The sequence below is a fragment of the Meleagris gallopavo genome, chromosome 14 (assembly GCF_000146605.3).
Source record: "Meleagris gallopavo isolate NT-WF06-2002-E0010 breed Aviagen turkey brand Nicholas breeding stock chromosome 14, Turkey_5.1, whole genome shotgun sequence".
NCBI classification, from domain to species: Eukaryota; Metazoa; Chordata; class Aves; order Galliformes; family Phasianidae; genus Meleagris; species Meleagris gallopavo.
In genome coordinates this window covers 1,739,741-1,760,552 of record NC_015024.2, presented here as the reverse complement: position 1 = coordinate 1,760,552, position 20,812 = coordinate 1,739,741, and the positions used below count along the sequence as shown (strand labels likewise).

General features: G+C 58.5%; 1 protein-coding gene across 1 annotated transcript; it reads left to right on the top strand.

Annotated features, from left to right (window-relative positions):
* Positions 1-1,507: 1,507 nt before the first annotated feature.
* Positions 1,508-20,091, top strand: CACNA2D2 (calcium voltage-gated channel auxiliary subunit alpha2delta 2; the record flags this gene model as incomplete). The annotated part of the gene is made up of 33 exons (XM_019619902.1): positions 1,508-1,757; positions 3,472-3,603; positions 3,683-3,740; positions 4,943-4,993; positions 5,072-5,171; positions 6,177-6,335; positions 6,460-6,567; positions 6,715-6,793; positions 6,951-7,000; positions 7,300-7,389; positions 7,478-7,546; positions 7,691-7,765; positions 8,126-8,200; positions 8,645-8,716; positions 8,849-8,920; positions 9,000-9,061; positions 10,134-10,210; positions 12,983-13,043; positions 14,502-14,599; positions 14,699-14,789; positions 14,935-14,997; positions 15,102-15,205; positions 15,283-15,381; positions 15,487-15,581; positions 15,804-15,851; positions 16,018-16,089; positions 16,265-16,417; positions 16,493-16,545; positions 17,145-17,200; positions 17,289-17,412; positions 17,503-17,612; positions 17,782-17,870; positions 18,204-20,091. Coding segments are annotated over 33 exons (3,024 nt in total), but the record flags the coding sequence as incomplete, so codon positions are not given.
* Positions 20,092-20,812: the final 721 nt, after the last annotated feature.

Sequence of the window (20,812 nt, the reverse complement as noted above, 5' to 3'; positions counted from 1 at the left end):
AAAAAAAAAAAAAAGCAGGGGGCGAGGGGAGGCGGCTGGAGAGGCTGATTGTTATTTATAGCCGTGCTGCTCGGAGCAGGAGCGTGGCTGCAGAGCTGCTGCGTTCCAGGAAAGGCTCCGGGCTGGGGGAGGGAGAAGGGCGTTCTGCTGGGCTGGGCTCTCCTTCCGAGGGCGCGGTGGGACGGAGGCAGGTGGGGGCACCTGGGGGCACAGAGCCCGCCGGGGGCCGCGATGTCACCGAGTGTTTGTCACCGTGCTGACACGTCCCCAGCCATCCTTAGCGGCTCGTTCCCATGGAGATGTCACTCCGCGGGGCAGCTCACCAAAGAAAGCCACAGGGATGTGGTCGACCTCCCAGCCGGCTGCTGAGAGCTCGGTGGTGCTGATACACGTGGGTAATGCTGTTGCGTTGCCAAGAACGGTCAAACAAAGTATCCAGATCTGCAGCATCTCTTTAGGCTGCGTTGGGCATACAGTAACGTTTGTGAGATACAGTAGATGCTTCGGAGTTCTTTTGAAATGCTAAGGTGAGAAATGCTGCGACAATCTGGCCAGGGGTACACAGAGTTGTGCTTGGTGAAAGTGATATAAGCCCCAAATCGTTCCCTCCCATGCTCCAGCAGCAGCTCCAGCACCGATTGCATGCAGTGTTTCTGCCCCTGGCCCTACTCACGGTCCCTTTGTGCCCCAGCTGGCTGTGATGGCTCCAAGAGGCTGCACTGGGAGGCTTGCCCCATGCCAGAGAGCTCCAGGCTAGGCCTGGAGCTGTGTGGGTCAGGGCTGACAGCAGCTGTGTGGCATCAGCTCACCGTGGGGCTGCTGGCTGTACAGGTGTCAGCGACACACGGGGCCTTCGCTGGCCCTGCAGAGCTGTGTTTGTCACTGAAATTGGCACATGTAGGGGCGGGAGCAGCCCACAGCGCCCAACCTTTGGGGTGGGTGATAGAGCAGAATGCACAGCATAACCTGGATTTCCACCCCAGCTACGCCATGCCAGGGAGGCAGAGCTATCCATGCCTGCAGCCAGGTTCCTGCATCCATAATTGGGTTCAGCATCTTTTGGGAGGCCCTGTGGCCTGCAGCACGCTTACACTGCCGACACATCTCTTGGAATTAAAACCGAACCTTCACAGCAATCCTGTTACTCTCCCGAGCTGTGGCGAATGGCTTTGCCACTCTCCCAATGTCAGGGCAATGTCACCGCCACGTCTCCTCCCTCCCTACACAGGCCCAGCCCTCCTACCATCCCACAGCAGCAAGCAGCTGGGCTGGGCACAGAGCACGTCCCCTGCCCAGGGCTCAGGGCTGAGTGCCGGCGCTGGGGGGGAGCGCGATCCAGCACCAGCAGTGAGGGATTTGCCATCTCTCCACCATAATTAAATATTGTTTGCATTGCTTATTGACAGAGCGCTGAGCTGCGCTCGGTTTTAATTTGTTCTTTGATAGTTGCCTCTTGCCACTAATTGATTTTCAAGGATTTTTTTGCCCGGGTGGGATTTTTGTCTGACTTCAGCCTGGTGGTGCTACCAAACCCCTAGGGCAGGTTAAGCAGAATTGGGACTGGTGGGCGAGGCAGAGGCACCCAGGGCATGTCCCACTGACCCTGCTCCCTTCCCAGGATGATCCCGATGGGGAAGAAATCGAGCGGGAGAAGTCCAACTCCCTAAAGCTGGAGTTCACCGACGACGCCAACTTCAAGACCAAGGTTAACTACTCATATGCTGCCGTGCAGATCCCCACTGACATCTACAAAGGCTGTGAGTGCCCCCAGCTGCCCGCCTCCGCGTCCCCTGGGTCCCCACCAGCCACAGAGTGGCTGTCCCCAGGGTGCACTCTGGGTTTGGGATGCTTTGGGGTGAGGTTATTGAGGGGTATTAAGGGTGAAATCCCAAGGGAAGGCAGCAGAGGACTATTGTGGGATGATGTGGAGATATTCAGCCTTGCATCAATGCCCTGCAGGGTGCTCTGGAGAGCACAGTCGTGGGCCTGGGCAAGGTGAGAGCAGTGGGCAATGAGGTGGCATGAGGGTGGATGGATGGATGGATGGATGGATGGATGGATGGATGGATTGACAGACGGACAGATGGACGGACAGACAGATAGGTGGATTGACGGATGAGTGGGTGGGTGGATGGATGGATGGATGGACGGGATGTATAGATGGATGGGTGGATCAATGGATGAACAGAAGAATGGACAAGTGGATGGATGAACAGATAGATGAACAATGGTGTATGTGGTGGAAGAGCAGGATGTGCCACACCAGCTTGTGGACCTGGGCCAGGCTGACATGTCCACTTTAGAGAGGTGACAGTTCCTGAGCAGCGAGAGCTCTCCCAGCTCTCCCGGCTGCAGCTGCGCGCAGTGACAGTCCATCTGACACATGGTGACAGCCGGTCTGCATTTCCCTCTAGTGGCTGCTCTGCACAGAGCGGGCACTGCTGCCTGCCTGATTCCATCCGTGCACTGCACCCAGCCCTGGCACCGCTGCTGAGGAACACGATCCCCACACGGCCCTGCACCCCCTGCCACTCTCACTCACTGGCATTTGGCAAGGGCTCCTGGGCAAGGTGACAAGGACAGAGCTCGTGCTCCTGTCTCGCACACTCAGAGCCATGTTGCCAGAGAGCAATTTCACCACATCAGCATCTCTGGATTAGAAATTACAATTAGTTTTATTACCCAGCCAACACAGGCCAAGCAGCTCATGAGACAAATGATAAGAGTGAGGGGAGGCAGAGTGAGCTGGGGGAAGCATTCTTTGCTCCAAACCCCAGTGCAGTGCTGGTGCTGTGTGGGAGCACAGCCACCACCCTGCTGGGGACCGGGCTGGGGACAGTCCAGAGAGCACGTCCCCATGCGCTGATTAAAACCCTGCAGAGCCACCCTCTGCCGTCACCCCTGGCTACACATGCAAATGACATCCTATGTGTGTTTTATTTACGGTGCCACTTTTAATTAAAGCTACGATCGCTTGCTGGTGGGGCGGGGATGGGGATAAGGACGAGGTGGGACAGGGACACACTGCTGCACGCCACGGAGTGCTGAGCCCTGTGCTGCCCCAAGGCAGGGATTGGGGACACGTCACCCAGGGGTGGCAGTCCTCACTGTCACCAACGGGACAGGGGGTTTCCTGGCTGTGTTGGTGCACCACAGGGCCCTGCTGCCATCAGGGTTCCAAGAGGAGCCCCATGCCCATGGGGACATGCCACTGTCCCCGCATGCTGTTGGCCCCATTTGATTAACTGCGGGCTGAGGCTGCCAGGAGCTTATCTGCTGCTTTAATAGCTGAATAATTTAAAACCTCTGTTTGATGGCGTCTTAATTGCTTCAGCATCAAGTGCGGGGGCCAGCGGGAATGCAGAGCAGCGGCTCCTGGGGAAGGGGTAGAAGGAACACGGTGTGCCATGTGCCCCGCTGTCCCCCGTGGGATGCCGGTGTGCCCACCACCGCCCGGTCTGTGCCTTGTAGCCACCGTGATCCTCAACGAGCTGAACTGGACGCAGGCACTGGAGGACGTTTTCATTGAGAACCGCAAGGAAGACCCCTCCCTACTCTGGCAGGTCTTTGGCAGCGCCACCGGCGTCACCCGCTACTACCCTGGTGTGTGATGTGTGCAGCCCCCTGCCCCTGGTCCCCTGTCCCCAGGTCCCCCTTGCTCAACGCTCACCTTTCCCCACAGCCACCCCATGGAGAGCACCCAATAAGATCGACCTGTACGACGTGCGCAGACGGCCCTGGTAAGGGGGCAGTGGCTGAGGGGGGACAGGCGAGGGCCCCCGTCCCCTGTGCCCCCTCCCCGCTGCCCCCGGCACGCCGTGCTCCGGTGCTGTGAGCAGCCAGCTCTGTCCAATTTTCATTTCACACATCGTTGGCGTTGGAAAATGGATACAATAACACAGGCAGGGGCAGCCAGGCTGCGGCTTTCAGCTCCCGCTCCCTCCCCTCCTCCAGCACTGGTGAGGTGAGGGTGGGGGTGGAGATAAGCCCTCAGATCTCAATGGCGTAGGTAGAGGTGCCCCACACCGATCCCACATAGCGTTCCTGCAGCAAACAGGGAACCAGAAGGACAGCAAAGGCAGTGCCAGCACCGTGGTGCCTAAGTGCTGGCTGCAGGCTGCATTGAGCCACACACTGCACTGGGTATGATGGAGTCACTCCCCATTAGCCCAGGTAGACGTGCTCATTTGGCAGTGCTAATTAACACTGCTCCACTGACGATGCCCACCTGTGCCCCAGCAACCCCAGCAGCTCCATCCCCAGAGCCCCCGTGGGGCACATTGGGTCCCCATGTCCCAGCCGTGCCACCAGCCTCTCCAGCTTTCCTTCCCCTCCCTTGACAAATGGCCCTATTAAATAAAGCCTTTTCCTGCGGAGCTCTGGGTATTAATCTGAGTGGGACACAGGAGACAAATGTGGTGCCACAACCCATTACAGACAGCATCTCAGTTCCCAAGGAGCAGGCGGGGGAAACAAGCTGAGGCCCTGGCCCAACAGCAGTGCTGGTTTTGAGTTGGGGCAGGGGGAGAGCTATCCCTATGCTCTATAGGACAGTGCCACGGGGCTGGGGCCAAGCCAGATGCTTCTGCACAGCCTGGGTGCATCTATGGGGTGAGAAAGCGCTCCTGATTTGTTTGGGGGGTGGGAGGATGATTTACACGCCGTTATTATTTCAGAGCTAAAAATAACCTCATCAGCCTGGCCTTTGAAGCTTCCAGGGGGGTAAATAACATTTTAATATGGATGCATGTGTCAGCACAATCAGCGTGCAGAAAAGGGCTGCGATGATGGAGGAGTTTAGCATTTAGAGCTCGTTAAGCTGACGCGGCGGCAAGTTGGCCGTGCCTCTCCACATGCCCACCTGGTGGGGCCACAGCATCGGCAGGACTAGGGACCCCCAGCACAGCTCCTGCCACACACTGACCCCCTCTGTGCCCCGCAGGTACATCCAGGGTGCTTCATCCCCAAAGGACATGGTCATCATCGTGGATGTGTGAGTAGAGCAGGCGGGCAGTGGGCACCCCCCACTCCACCTCCCCGTGCCAAGTACCCACTCCCCTCTCTGTGGCAGGAGCGGCAGTGTGAGCGGCCTCACCCTCAAGCTGATGAAGACCTCAGTCCACGAGATGCTGGACACGCTCTCGGATGATGACTACGTCAACGTGGCCTCGGTGAGCCCCGCTCTGTTTCTTTTACAAGAAATCCTCAACTGGTGCTGCTGGCAGCTGCTGAGCAGCTCAAGGCCTGCTCAAGGAGAGTTGTAGGGATCCAGTCCTGCCCCATGCTCCCTGAGGGGTCCCGGATCTCTGGGGAGTGCTGGGGACATGGTGGCCATCAGCCCAGCAACGTTGAGCCACTGGGGGATGCCTGAGCCCAAGCAAAGTCAGAGGGAGCCATGGCATTACTGGCTTGCATGACAGTGCCACCAGCCCGTGACATAGTGCAGTGTGGTGGCCATGCATGGAGATGAGCTGGGCTGCCAGCAGCCTCTGCCCCCCCGCCTGGCCGTGACCACGCCGGTGCTCGTTAGCACGTCTGGCCCCTCTACCGCATCACTGCTCCCCTAATGCAGTCCCTGCTGCCAGGAAACGGAGCAGAAGCAGAAGGCAGCACCTGCTCTTGCTGCCTCTATGCAGCATGGCTCAGCTCGGCTCGGCTCGGCACACGTGTTCCCTCACCTCCTGTGCATACCCAGATGCTCCAGACACGTACCAGAATGCCAATTATAGGGTTTGTTCCATCACCCCTTAATTCTCTGCTCACTAGCTGCTATGCAGCACGCTGCAGAGGCAGCAGGATGTGCCCATTGACCCACCATATGCAGGGTGCTGGCCAAGGATGTGCTATTTCCATGACTGGAAATGCCAAAGCCAGAGGTCTAGTCTTCAAAACAGCAAACTGATTTCCCAAAGTGCCAGGCGAGCACACTCAGGTTGAGATAACTCCAGTGTCTCCAGTTCCCCAGTGTCCCTGTACTACTGGGACATCCTCCAGCCCATGAGTTTAGAATCACGGAGTCATGGAATCATAGAATCATGGAATCACTAAACCATAGAATCATGGAATCATTTGAGTTGGATTATCTGATCCAAATCCCCTGCAATGAACAGATGCGCTGCTGGGGCTGCTTTTGGTTCCCCTTCCCAAGACCCTTCGCTCTCTCTTCTCCCTCCCAGTTCAACGAAAAGGCAAAGCCGGTGTCATGCTTCAAGCATCTGGTGCAGGCCAACATCCGCAACAAGAAGGTCTTCAAGGAGGATGTGCAGGGCATGGTGGCCAAGGGCACAACTGACTACAAGGCTGGCTTCGAATATGCCTTTGACCAGCTGCAGAATGTGAGCCGGGGCTGTGCCCATGGGTGCTGGGGGCTTTCTGAGAGGCACCCATGGGTGCTGGGATTTAGCATCCCTCTCCCCGTGTACCCTCTCTCACTTCACACGCCATCCCTCTACCTCGCAGTCTAACATCACGCGTGCTAACTGCAACAAGATGATCATGATGTTCACGGATGGCGGTGAGGACCGGGTGCAGGATGTCTTTGAGAAGTACAACTGGCCCAATAAGACGGTGAGCGCTCCCCACTGCCTGGCAACAGGGATGGGCAGGGGCTGGCAGGCTCTGAGCACCTTGGAGATGGGGTCACAGGACAAACTTGGGGCCCTGTAGCAGGATCCCAGTGCTGCCATGTGCCCTGACAGCCATGCTGTGCCGCAGGTGCGTGTCTTTACCTTCTCTGTGGGGCAGCACAACTATGACGTGACCCCGCTGCAGTGGATGGCGTGTGCCAACAAAGGTGAGCAGGGGCTGGGCACGCATGGCTGGAAGCACCCCTGGGATGTGGGGTCACCTGGCACGTGAGGGCTGGCAGTGGTGCTGGCAGCATGGGCAGGCAGTGGGACAGATGCTGCAGAATGCTGGCTCTCTACCTGCATCTCTCTTTCCTTTCCGAGGTTACTACTTCGAAATCCCCTCTATTGGTGCCATCCGCATCAACACACAGGTGAGGCGGGGTGCTGACACATAGCAGCAGGCAAAGCTGCCCTCTGGGGCACTCCAAAAAGCTGCCCAGCCCCAAAAGACTGGTACTGTTGGAATATGTCCTGTGCAGTACCCCCTGCCCCTTTCCCTCACATATGGGCTGTCACCATGTACCCTTGGGGACAGCTGTTCCCTGCAGGATGCCGTGCTGGCACCTCTGTGGCCCCACTTTGAGATTCCATCCTGCACGTGCACAGGACAGGAGCATGCAGGAGGTGTCTGTGCCCCATGTCTCACTGTCCCTTGCCCCTGTCCCCGCAGGAGTACCTGGATGTGCTGGGCAGGCCCATGGTGCTGGCTGGGAACCGTGCCAAGCAGGTGCAGTGGACCAACGTCTACCAGGATGCTTTGGTAAGGGTGCCCACCTGGCACAGCCCTAATGTGGTGTGACAGCCAGGTGCCACCACAGGGCTGGGTGACACCTCCTGTGCTGCTACAGGGACTGGGGCTGGTGGTGACGGGCACACTGCCTGTGTTCAACCTGACAGAGGACAACAGCGACAGGAAGGTAGGAGCACTCCTGGGGTCCTGTCCCCTCTGTGGAGCCAGAGGGTGAGCACAGCTCCCGTGAGCACCCATGAGTGCTGCCTGAAGGGTTTCGCCCTGGGTGTGGGTGCAGCCACTGATTCTACTGCCTCGTGCTGCCTTCCAGAACCAGCTCATCCTGGGCGTGATGGGGATCGATGTGGCGCTGAACGACATCAAGAAGCTGACACCACGATACAATGTGCGTGGGGAGCTTTTGCCCCATCTGCCCCTGCCCCAGGGTCCTGGTGCCACACTGCAGTACTGAGCATGGTGTGGGCACCTCCAGCACCTGGGAACACAGAGCAGAGCCAATTGCAGAGACAATGGGCAGTGGTTCAGAATACAATATTCAGAGTCAAGGAGAGAAGAAAATGGCTGGGTTCCATTGCACCTGCATGCTTCCCATTCCAGGACTCTACAAAAGGGGGAGCTGAACTCTGGGGGTTGGAGAGGAAAAATGAGCCTTGGGGGAGGCTGGGGGCCTGCAGAGGCTGGGCTCAGGGGTGGCATGGGCTCACCACGAATGGCACAGCTCACCCCTCCTCATGTCCCCCCACAGCTGGGCGCCAATGGCTACGTCTTCGCCATTGATTTGAATGGCTACGTGCTGCTGCACCCCAACCTGCAGCCCCAGGTGAGTGGGTGCACCTCTGGTTAGGACCTCACCTCTGCCCCTGGAGGACACCGTGGCCAGGAGACATAGCACATGTGAAGCTCTTGCCACCCTCCTGACAGCAGTGTGTAGGATTTTGCCATGACCCAGGGGAAATAGGAATTCCCAGGGATCTTAGGCAAATAGGCTCATTAGTCCAGGAGATCAGCTCCTGCAGAGGAGCTAATTGTGGGAATTCATCATTGGGCAGCGAGTGATGACCAAGTGGTGAGGAACTGCCAGGGCCCATTTGTCTTGTTGGCAGCTATGTCACGCTCCACCCATCTCCATGCTAACAGGCTGCCCGTCAGGTGACAGCAGCCTCTCTGTCCTACCATGGGTGGGGGGCTGTGATGAGTTTGTTTGTGCTCAGCAAAGTCTGCGGGAGACCTGAGCCCTTCCCAAGCCCTCCCCCTCCGCCAACAGATCATCAATTTCCGTGAGCCCGTGACACTGGACTTCCTGGATGCCGAGCTGGAGGATGAGAACAAGGAGGAGGTGGGCAGGGTTGGGACACAGCAGTGTAGGCTGGCTCCACTGGGCTGCCGCTGGGGACCAGTCACCATCCCTGGGTGACATTTGGTGGCACGGGAACCAGACTGCCCTCACGTGCCTCTCCATGTCCCCCAGATCCGGAGAAGCATGATTGATGGGAACGATGGGCAGAGGTTCATCAAGACACTCATCAAGTCGTTGGATGAGGTAACACTGCAGGGATGGGGCATGGCACGTGGGGTGGTGCCAGCATGCAGAGCCCTGACCCACCACCCCCACCCAACAGCAATACATCGACGAGGTGTTCAGGACCTACACGTGGGCTCCCATCAAAAGCACCAACTACAGGTGAGCGGCCTCACAGGACCTGCGCCAGCATGGGGACACATGCGAGGAGCTCCAGAGGTCCCCAAGGCCACCTCGAGCGTACCCCACAGACAGGGAGTGGCAGAGGTGCACTCCAGGTCATTGCACATGTTGCTTTGGAGATGGAGAGCAAAGCTTCCTCCACATCTGTAGAATCACAGAATCCTCTGGGCTGGAAAAGACCTCCAAGACCGCCAAGCACTACCCTGAAGACAGCGCTCTCCCAGCTCGGCGCTGGGCGTGAATGCTGTCACCAAATGCCACCACACCTCTGCAGCCAGTGCCCACCGGCCTGGCACACTCCCACAGCATCTTCCATGGGTTTGGCAGCCCCAGGACCACCTCCCATCTCTTCCTTCCCCACTCCCATCTCACAGTCTCATGTGCCGAGCCCTCCTGATGCATGGATTCTCCCAGAGCCATTGGCCATATAAGAGTTTTCTCCATTCTCTGCTCACTGGGAATCTTCTGACCCTTCGTTTGAGGGTCACCACTCTTTTTGGCTCCCCCTCTTTGGGGTCAGTTGGTCTGTCTTCCACACACATCTCCCAGGGTGCCCAGGCAGGCACTCGCTGCCCTCAGTATTGAAAACAACCTCGGCTGGGCTGGCTGGTCACCTCCCTCTGCCCAGGGGATGGCCCTGGGGGCAATGGGAAATCCCGGGTGCTCCAGTAACATCCTTAGGCGCACCAAGGTGGCTTCAGGTACTCCAGCATGTCCCTGGGTGCTCCAGGATGACTGTGATTGGTCCCATCATGGCCGTGGGTGCCCTGTGATGGCCCTCGGTGCCCCGGAATGGTCCTGGATGCCTCTTAATGGCCACAGATGTTCCATGGTGGCCATGAAGGCTCTGTGGTGGCCCTGGGTGCCCCAGGATACCAGTGGGTACTCCATGATGGTTATGGATGCCCCAGGATGCCTATGAGTGCCCCAGGAATTCTCGGTGCCCCATGTTTGTCCTGGGTGCCCCACAGTGTCCATGGATGCCCGCACAATGCCCATGGATGCTGCATGATGCCGTGCCTTATGCTGCCCATCTGCTCTTCCCCTGCAGCCTGGGACTGGTCCTGCCCCCCTACAGCACCTACTACATCCAGGCCAACCTCAGTGACCAGATCCTGCAAGTGAAGTGTAAGTAGCCCCTTCCCCTCCGTGTCCCCCCCGCACACCCTCTGCCCCTGCCCACCCCCCAGATACGGCTGTCGGGGGGGAAAGAACGAAGCCAAACCCTATGAGAAAAGGGATGAGAATAGCTCTGAGAGGAAAGCAAACTAAAAAGCGAGCCCAAGAGGCGCAAGGAGGTGAGCGCACACACCCGAGGCAGGACCAGCTGCGCCCAGGGCTGGGTGCTGGCACGTGGCACCCGAGCGGCCGGCACTGCTGGGGCCAGGATAGCGCTGCAGCACAGGGAATTTGCCAAGCCTGTGAAAGTTTGCATGGGTCTTTTTTTTATTATTATTTTCTTTGTTTGATTACAATTCTTTGCTTTCAACCATTCTTATTGTTTCAATGAGTTCGCTTTCGGTTGGTTTTGATTTTTTCCTTTCGGTTGAATCCGTGTACTTGTGTGTTAGCCTGGCCCCCTCTCCCCCCACCCCGGACTCCCACCCTCTCCCGACAGCGGGCCGTGCAGCTCCAGCCTCCACCCCCCGGCCTCGGCCCTGTGGCTGCCAGGAGCCCCCGGACCCCGGGAGGGGGGTCCCCACCTCCGCCCCCCGCCCGCCGTTCTGCATGCCCCGCAGTGCGAGCATCGCTGTACCAAGACTGTTGCAAGTGTTTGCTGCTGACTCGCATTTTCCTTTGGAGTACTGAATATATATATATATTTCTCTAGTGATATCTCGGCATCTTTTATTATTTCACTGTGGCCTTTTTGTTTCTTTACTTTTTTTTTCTTTTCCTTTTTCTTTTACGTGTCGTTTTTTGCAAGAGGTTTCCTTTTGGTATGATTATGATACACAATATTTTTATTCAAACGGCGATTGAATAAAATATTGTTTGTGCCCCCTCCCCCCTTTCCACCCAACCCCCTTTTTTTTCGTTTGTTGTTTTTTTGTTTGTTGTTTTTCTTGCTTTCTCTCTATGGTGGATTCACACAGTACCAAACATCAAAATGAAGGGCAAGTATTTTCAGTCTCAGACCACTCACCTTCACCACCCGTCCCGCCCCGTGTCGGCCCCAGCCCTGCCTCCACGGCTCCCACCTCCCCTCGCTTGCCCATTTCCCTGCCCGTTTGCCAAACCTGCAAACCGCCACGACCCTGCCTTCTCCTCCTCCTCCTCCTCCCCCTCCTCCTCCTCCTCCTCCTCCTCTTTCTCCTCTCCTCCTCCACTCCTCCAGCCCCCTGTTACTTGGAAGCGACATGTCTTGTTATGTTCATGAGAGCTTTCCCACGGTGACCCCACTCCCTTCCTGCACATTTCTCCAAAATCCGACCTGATACTGCTCCAGGCCCGGTCTCATCCAAAATTGTTTTTGATGGACGAGGTTTTCAGTAGCTAGCCGGGATCCCGCTCCTCCTCTGCCGAACCCTCTTCTCGCTGCCCTCTCCTTGCTCTCACCCCTCCGGTTCTCTTCTCCCCCCCCGAACCCAGCTCCTCTGCTTCCCTTCCCCCCTCAAGACAACTCAACCTGAACGGGATAGGGCTGTGCAGAGCAGGGCTGGGGATGTGGGGTGGAGGGACGGGGCCCAGGGACCCCAGTGGTGCCCTCACCACCGCTCCCTTGCCCCCTGGGATGGGCTTTCTGGGATGGGCTGTGATGTCACCATGCTGCATGTCCCCTGCCCTGCAAGGATACCATCAGCCCCATCCAGGCACCAGCTCTCACCCCAGGGCTTGATGTCCTGGCATCGGGGTCTGCAGGCGGTCACCCCACACAGCCAGGTGGTTGTCACCAGTGTCATCCACAGTGGGACATGACAGCGTCCCTGCCATGCGCACACCCACATCATACGGCACCTACATGGCCACGGTGGGAGGACAGGGAGGGAACAGTGGGGCCGGGAGCCAGGGAGCGGCAGCGGGCAGCGGTGTCCCCCTCAGCCCTGTCCCATCAGCCTTGAGTTGCCTCCTCCCTTGCCCCTGCAATGGCAATGCGGATGGGCTCAGTGCGAGCGTTCTGTGCTCCTCTCCTCCTCCTCCTCTCATCGGCTTGTTCCCAGTCCCTGCCTACAGCCCTCGGAGAGCAACAGTCCAACCTCTGGCCGTGCCGCACTGCCCGGCCGCACAACGCGCTGTGGGTGGGGGAACACCGTGGGGACCCAGGATGTCACCTCCCCACACGCACGCATCCACCGCTGCCCCAAGGGGACATCCCTGGGAGCGAGGACCCCCCAAATAGGAGCGGGGTGGACGAGGATTTGGGGCTGTGCCCCAGGGATGGGGGGGCCCGCAACAGGACCCCACAGCGCGTTGCTCGGCCCCTCTCCCTGGTGAGCCGCGGGTTGGACTGTCCTCGTCAAGGTGCCTGGTTTGGCCATGCCGATGCCTGAAAACTCCTTTTCTCTCCGATGACCAAGTGTTTCGGCGGTTCTCCACGAGCACAGCATGCGGTTCCTCCCGTTGTCGATGACCCTAATAAGAGAGAGACGCCACCAAACATGCATATATATCCATGCGCACATATATATGCGTGTGTGTGCACGCGTCCCAGCGTGCCGCCCAACTGAGCCAACTGTGCTCCGACGCCAATTCGGTCCAAATCCTCCCCATGCTGGCAGCGCGTTGGTGGGCACTCCGTGCCGCGGGGGCCTCCGGCCAGCACGACGGCTTTCCTTTCTCTCTTGTTACCAACGCAGCCAGTCTCTGTCCCTGCCCTCTCTCTGTCTGTCTCTCTCCCTCCTGAGCCCCCCAGCATCTCCGTTTGCAGCCCCGCCGGATAACATCGCCTTTCTGTTGCAGATTTTGAATACCTGCTGCCCAACAGCTTTGAGTCGGAGGGACATGTGTTCATTGCTCCCAGGTAGCTCTGTGTGTGCGCTTGCCGAGGTGTGCATCCCCCCGGCCCTGCTGCCCCCACCTCGCCTTGCCTACCTCCCCTGCAGCTCTGTGTTGTGTGCCCGTGTGCCGCACGGTGATGGTGGCACAGGTCCCCCCGGGGGCTTGCGGTCAGCGCGGTATATATGGACGTGGCGAGGCCCTGCCTATGCACGTGCATATATAGGTATCGTTTCTGAAAATCCGAGATGAACAGACGGACAGACAGACAGACGTGCTCCTCCACCTGCATCACAGTCAGCAGAGGGCACCAGGCAGGGTGTGCAGGCACCCAGTACCCCATCCTTCATGGCTGCAGAGTGCAACCCATGAGCATCCCTCATTAACACCTCTGGCAGATCATCTGTGTGCTCATGCACCGGTGCTGCAGCCAAGCAACCTGCTGGTGGGGTCCTCGTCATTGCAATTTGCATTCGGCAGGTCAATCCTATGGTGCCTGCAGCACAGCATCAGAGGTGACTTTGGGGCTGTCCTTTGTCCTCGCGCGATGTACAGGGGCAGTGAGGTCTGAGAACCATGGAAGCCAAAGCAGAATCTCAACAAGAAATGTACAAATCCTATAATTAAGAAGCTGTCCATGGTGTGATCAAGATAGGGATGGAGAATGGAGTGGGAGGAGCGGCTCTGCCTCAATCTGCCCTGCCTTAGCTAGGGAGCATTGACTCAGGACGCAGCAGGGGGACGTGGCTTTTGCAGCTGGAGCTGTGGAGCTTTGGATGAAAAAAAGTGGGGCGAGCGCTCTGGGCCATGGAGCAGCTCCCTGAGCCCCCTCCTGTTCAGCAGGCACCCATAGGATGTGCCACCAATCATTTTCAGAAACCGTATATCCCGTATTCTCCCCGTGGGCGTGCCGTCCGTGTACCCGTGTGCATCCGCGCGGCTGTGCAGATGGCTGCTCCCCCGAGAGGGGACACGGTGGCCCTGTGGAAAGGGTCCCAAGGCAGCCCTCACCCCGGTAATGCCCAGCAACCAGACCCTGGGTGCACCCAGCAGGGCGGGCATAGCATCACCATCCCTGTCACCAGGGTCCCCAGCATGTGCCCGAGGTAAGTACCACTGCCAGCGGGTATGGATGGGGACATGTAGCATGGTGGCTGCAACAGCACCCAGTGCCACCAGTATGGGGAGAACGGGGCATGGGGTGCACCAGTTTATACCAAGGGGTTAACAGCACATTGGTGGCACCTCAGTGGCTGCAGAGGTGATGGAGTCAGAGGTACCACAAGTGGTGGAGATACCCACAGCCCAGCAAAGCTTGCTCCTCACTGCCATGCTGGGTTTGGGGTGAGGAGGTGGCATGGGGCCTTGGGCACCTGGCTGGAGCCCAGCAGGTGAGGGGACATGAGCACGACTGGCATGGGGGGAAAACTGACCTTACCTTTTTCATCCTTGTGAACCACACATTTTGTCACCCAAACCCCAGAGAGTATTGCAAAGACCTCGACTTGTCAGATAACAACACCGAGTTCCTGGAGAACTTTATTGCCCTCATGGAAAAGGTGACCCCAGACTCCAAGCAGTGTGAGTAGCCGGGGTCAGCTCACGGGGGCGGGATGCAGGTCATGGGCATGACCAGCCCCACAGGTTCCGGCCCTCACCTCATGCTGCTCCTCTCCCAAGGTGACAATTTCCTCCTGCACAACCTAATCCTGGACACAGGCATCACGCAGCAGCTGGTGGAGCGCGTCTGGAAGGACCAGGACCTCAACACGTAGGCAGGGGACAGAGGACCCTTCCCTGTAGCTGTCCCTGGGGATGTGGGGACAGAGGGGGTTGGGGACACTGAGGGGCTGGGACAGGTGACAGGGACACAACAAAGCCCCACTGACACTCTGCATACCCCCCTCTCCCTGCAGGTACAGTCTCCTGGCTGTTTTCGCAGCCACAGATGGTGGCATCACCCGTGTCTTCCCAAACAAGTGAGTGTTCTGGTGGGGTGCCCCTGCCTGCTTTCTTGTGGTGGCACATCCGATGGCAGAGCTGGGGACAAGGGGCACCCATGGCTGTGTCCGCTCCCTTCCAGAGCCGCAGATGACTGGGAGGAGGAGCCGGAGCCCTTCAATGCCAGCTTCTACCGCAGGAGCCTAGATAACAAGGGCTACATATTCAAACCACCCTACAGGGATGGTGAGTGCCTGCAGAGCACTGCAGGTGTGCCCTGGCTGTCCCCATGTGCCACTTCATGCCACCCCTGTCCTCCACAGATGGGTACCAGGGGCTGGATCTGGAGAACAACACCATTGGGATCCTGGTGAGCACCGCCGTGGAGCTCAGCATCGGGGGCAAGACGCTGAAGCCAGCAGGTGTGCAGGGGCTGGGTGATAGTACGACTGGGCTGGGGATGTCCCCATCCCTCCAGAGCCAGGGTTGACCCCTTCCCCCCTCTGACTGCGGCTCCTCTCCCCAAGTGGTCGGGGTGAAGCTGGACCTGGAGGCCTGGGCGGAGAAGTTCAAGGTTCTGGCAAGCAACCGGACAGACCGTGACCAGCTGGGCTCCCGCCGGGTATGCTGGGGACGGGCTGGGGATGGGGACAGGGCTCTGCTTGCCAGGGACATGACTGGGGAGCACTCCTGGGCGCTGCTGCCCATGTCCCCACTGGCCTGCAGCTCCAGCCCCATCACCCAGTACATGGCACCAGTTTCCAGCCCACTGGGGGCACATCCTCCCTGAACAGGGAAGGACGGTGCCACTGACCCCACTCTCTGCCACCATTTTGGTTGACAGTGTGACCCCTCGAGCAGCTGTGAGATGGACTGTGAGGCCAACAACAAGGTGAGTGTTGAGAGCAGGGCTGGGTGGTGCCCAGTCCCTGTAGCTGCAGGCCCTCCCAAGGGGAAGAAGTCCCTGGGTGAGGGGTGAGTGAAGGTGGTGCTGGAGATCCCTACTGCCCTGCCCACGGAGGACAAGGCAGGTGGGTGATGCTGTCCTCTTTTCCCAGGACCTCATCTGCGTCCTCATTGATGACGGTGGCTTCCTGGTGCTCTCCAATCAGGAGGATCACTGGTACCAGGTGAGCAGTGCAATCCCCGGAATGCTGAGTCCTGATGGCAGCAGGGAGCTGAGGCTTCTAAATTCATGTCACACGTGGCATAATGCACCCTCGCTTGAGTCCCTGCCACAGCAGACCCCAAAGCAAGGTCTGCTCCGTGCCACTGGGTGCAGACTGTTCCGATGTCTCACTTCAGGTGGGCAAGTTCTTCAGCGAGGTAGATGCCAACCTGATGTCTGCCCTCTACAACAACTCCTTCTATGCCCGCAAAGAGTCCTACGACTTCCAGTCCGTCTGTGCCCCTGAGGCCCAGAGCAACACAGGCGCTGCACCACGTGGTGTCTTTGTGGTGAGTGCCCATCGACCCATGGGTGTGCCGGCACTGTTCATGGGTCCCACCACCTCACCACCCCTCTTCCCGCAGCCCACCGTGGCCGACCTGCTGAACCTGGCCTGGTGGACCTCGGCGGCAGCCTGGTGAGTGCTGGGTCCCGCATAGCAAGAAGGACATTGGGGTGCTGGAGGGTGTCCAGGGGAAAGCAGTGAAGCTGGGGAAGTGCCTAGAGAACAAATCTAGGTGGGGAGAGGCTGGGGGAACTGGGATCGTTTAGCCTGGAGAGGAGGAGGCTCAGGTAGACCTCATTGCCCTCTGCAATGACTTCAAAGGAGGCTGTGACGAGATGGAGTTGATCTCTTCCGCTGAGCAACAAGTTGTAGGATGAGAAGGGATGGCCTGGAGTTGTGCCAGGGGAAGTTTAGGTTGGATGTCAGGAAAAATGTCTTTACTGAAAGGGTTGTGAAGCATTGGGACAGGCTGTCCAGGGAGGTGGTTGGCGTCAGCATCCCTGGAGGTATCAAAGAGACGTGGATGTGGTGTTTGGGACATGTGTTTGCTTCACAGTGATTTTGGCAGAGCTGGGTCAACAGTTGGGCTTGATGACTTAAGGGATCACTTCCAATCTAAATGATTCCGTGATTCTATGAGTGCCATCCCATCCCTTGTCTGGGGCACCACTGGGTGACACCAGTGTGTCCCCAGGGCTGCACAGCTCACACAGCCACGTTCCCATCTCCAGGTCCCTCTTCCAGCAGTTCCTCTATAGCCTTACCTACAGCAGCTGGTTCCAGACAGGTGAGAGCCACCTTGGTTCCAGGGGTGGGTGGATGGGTGATGTCCCCTTGCTGGGCACCCACAGCCACGGGACACTGTGTCGATGCAGAGGACGTCATGGCAGAAGGCATGGAGGCGAGGGAGACGAGCTGCATCATGAAGCAGACGCAGTACTACTTCAGCACCGTCAACGCCACTTACAACGCCATCATCGACTGCGGGAACTGCTCCAGGTGGGTCTGTCCCCTACATCCTGGCAGTGTCCCCGTGGGCTTCATGGGGGGATGGTGACACAAGGCCAACGCCACCCGTGCGTCCTTCAGGCTGTTCCACGCGCAGAGGCTGGCCAACACCAACCTGCTCTTCGTGGTGGCTGACAAGCCCCTGTGCAGCCAATGCGAGTCCGTCAAGCTGCTGCAGGCTGAGGTCAGGGGTATCCTTTGGAGCCACGGGGCCATCCCCGCAGGTGGCACAGGGACGAGGGGGCAAGGGGAGGGCAGGGCAGGGGGAGCTGCCTCGTGGCCATGGGGCACCGTGAGGACCTTGAGGTGCGCCGTGTTCTCCTGCCACACTGGTCCCCATCGTTTCCTTGACCCACTAAGCTCCCCCGAGAGACCCGAACCAGTGTGAGCTGGTGGACAGGCCCCGCTACCGGAAAGGCCCCCACATCTGCTTTGACTACAATGCAACAGTACGTGAGGGGCTGAGGGAGCACGGAGATGGGGGAGGGGACTGAAAGGGATCAGAGGGGGGAATCCCCCCGGAGGGGGGCAGAGCCTTGGGGTGCCCTCCTGGGAAGGGTGGGGACAGAGCTTTGGGGGCCTCTCTGTGGGAGATCAGAGCCATGAGATTTCCTTCTGGGGGAATTCGGAGCCGTAGGGTCCCTAAGGGAGGGGGCATCACCATGGGAGGCCCAGGGGAGCATCGTTATGTGGGGGCACAGGGGCAGGTCACACCGTATCTCCCTGCGGTGTGGTGTTGGCTCTGTGAGTGCCCCATGTCTGCTCTCCCTTTGCCCCCCCAGGAAGATACCTCAGACTGCGGCCGAGGGGCATCCTTCACCCCCTCCCTCGGGGTCCTGCTCTCCCTGCAGTTGCTGCTCCTCTACGCCAGCACCAGCCGGCACCCGCTGCCCCCGGCCGCCTGCCTTTAACCCACGCCCGCCGCCCTCCTGTTCTCTCAGCCTCCATCTCCATTCCCTTTCCAAGGCCCGGTGGGATGGGAGCAACCTCCCCACAGCCCCATGGCCTCGGGGCCGCGCTCCCCATGGCCACATCCAAAGAAGAGCTGGGGTGTGGGCAGGAGGCCCCCCAGCCGGGACGGCATCCGGCCCCCCACGGGCACTTGGACTCCGAAAGCCCCCTCTGGCTGCCCCCCATCACTGCAGCCCCCCCTCGCCTATTTTTTTAGCCTCAAGATTTTAAACCAGATCTTTTTACATCTAGTTCAGCCTGGAGAACGATGGTGCGTGTTGTCAGTGACAAAGACACGTGGGATAAAAGGGGAAAAAATTACACACAAAAAAAAAGGGAAGAGGAGTTGGCCTGCCTGTCCTGCTCAGTGTGGTCACGGGGATGCCGGCCCTCGGGCTGCAGGAGGACAGTGGTTGCAGTGTCCCTGCGGCACGGGGCTCAGTGCGGGGAGCCACGTGTCACCTTCACCGGGACCGGACCAAGCCCATGGTCCCCACCCTCAGCTCATCTGCTCTCATTCATGTGTCTTGGGCACAGATATTGGGGTGAAAAGGAGAAAAAAAAAAAACACAAAAATTGTATTTTTTTTCTTTTCTGTTCTGCAGATCACTGTGAAACCTTTCCCATCCGTCTGCCCCAGCTCTGCTTGGCCCCTCTGTTCCGCCCTGCAAAAGAAACCGCACACCAGCCAGCGGGACAGGGCAGGACATGTGTCCCCAAATGGGACACTCTGAGCGTCCCCAAAAGGGACATGCCACGTGTCCTCAGATGGGATGCACTGTGTGTCCCCAAAGAGGACGTGTTTTGTGTCCCCAAACGGGATGCACTGAGCATCTCCAAATGGGACGTGCTGTGTGTCCCCAAACAGGAAGAACTGAGTGTCCCCATATGGGATGCACCGTGTGTCCTCAGATGGGATGCACCATGTCCCCAGACGGGAAGCACAGTGTGTCCCCAGAGGGGACATGCCACTTGTCCCCAGACGGGATGTGCCATATGTCCCCAGACAGGACGTGCTGCCTGTCCCCAAACGGGACACACCTTGTGTCTCCTGACGGGACGTGCCACCTGTCCCCAGCCCTGTGTTCCCAGCAGGGCCGTGCCAAGTGCCAGGTGCTGTCAGCTCCTCGCTGGCTGTCCCCAGCCCCGGCCCCACCGGCGTTTGGGGGGACAGGAGTGGGCACAGGGCCAGCCGGAGGGGCTGGGGAGGCGCTGATAAGCGCTGGGGTTAATTAATGGTCATTCTGCTTGTAGCTTTCTCAGTCAGTGTGTGTTTGGTTACTGTCTCTGGGAACCGTGTTTGAACAGATGGCTCTGTGTTACCAGGAGTGTGTGTACTGCTGTAGTCTAGTTAGGTGCTCCGCGAGAAACCGCCACTATACAGAACTATAAATATATACATATCTAGTCTATTTTAAGTTAAAACCAAGAGACGAAGGGACGGCGCAGCCCCGGCCCCCTGCCCCACCAGCGCCGTGTCCGCCCCTTCCCCACCCCGAAAGCTTCTCTCTGCTCATTCAAAGGCTTTGGGTTTTTAATTGGTTTAATTTAATTTATTTTTAATTTGTTCTTTTCTTTTTGTACAGAAGAGTTGGAAAACTTCAAAAACCAACAAAACGACAATTTGTAAGATATTGTGCGTGTGACTCCTTGTAAAATATTTTCAAATGGTTTATTACAGAGACTCAGTTATTAAATAATGTTCATATTTTCACTTCACAGGTGGTGGCTGCATCATTTCCCAGGGGATGGGGGAGGAGGGAGGAAGGACGTTGGCTTGTTCCCTTTGGCTGGGCTGTGCCAGGGGACACAAGCAGGACACGGGTGGGCTCATGCAGCCCACATTCCCAGCCCCGGGCTGCCCTGTCCCTGTGTCCCTTTATTATCCTGTGTCCCCTGATGAATGTGTCCCCATGTCCATGTCCCCAAGTGCCCTGTGACTGTCCCATGCCTACGTACCCCCTTAATATCCCTGTGTCCGCGTCCCCTGTGTGCCTCCCACCCGTGCCCATTGAGCGTCCCCGACTCACATTGTGTCCTCACACCCACGTCCCCCAGATCTGTCCCCCTGCACCACCAACCCCACATCCCCCAACCCCTGTCCCACAGCATCTGTGCCCTCAGCGCCCACGGCCTCTCCTTGTCAGCATCCCGATGTCTGCCGTCCCTCGATGACCGAGTTCGCTGTGTCTGTCCCTCTCATGTCCGTGTCTCCTGTGTCCGTCACTCGTGTCCGTGTCCCCTGTATCTGTGCCCCACGTCCGTAGTCCCCACATTTTGCCCCCGATATCCGTGCCCCCAATGTCTGTGCCTCCCATTTCCACGTCCTCACCGCGTCAGCGTCCCTCACGTCTGCGACTCCCATGCCGGCGCCCACGTGCCCGCCTCCGCGCCCCCCACTTGTCCCCGCTCACGGCAGACGCCGCGCTGGGCGGGGCTG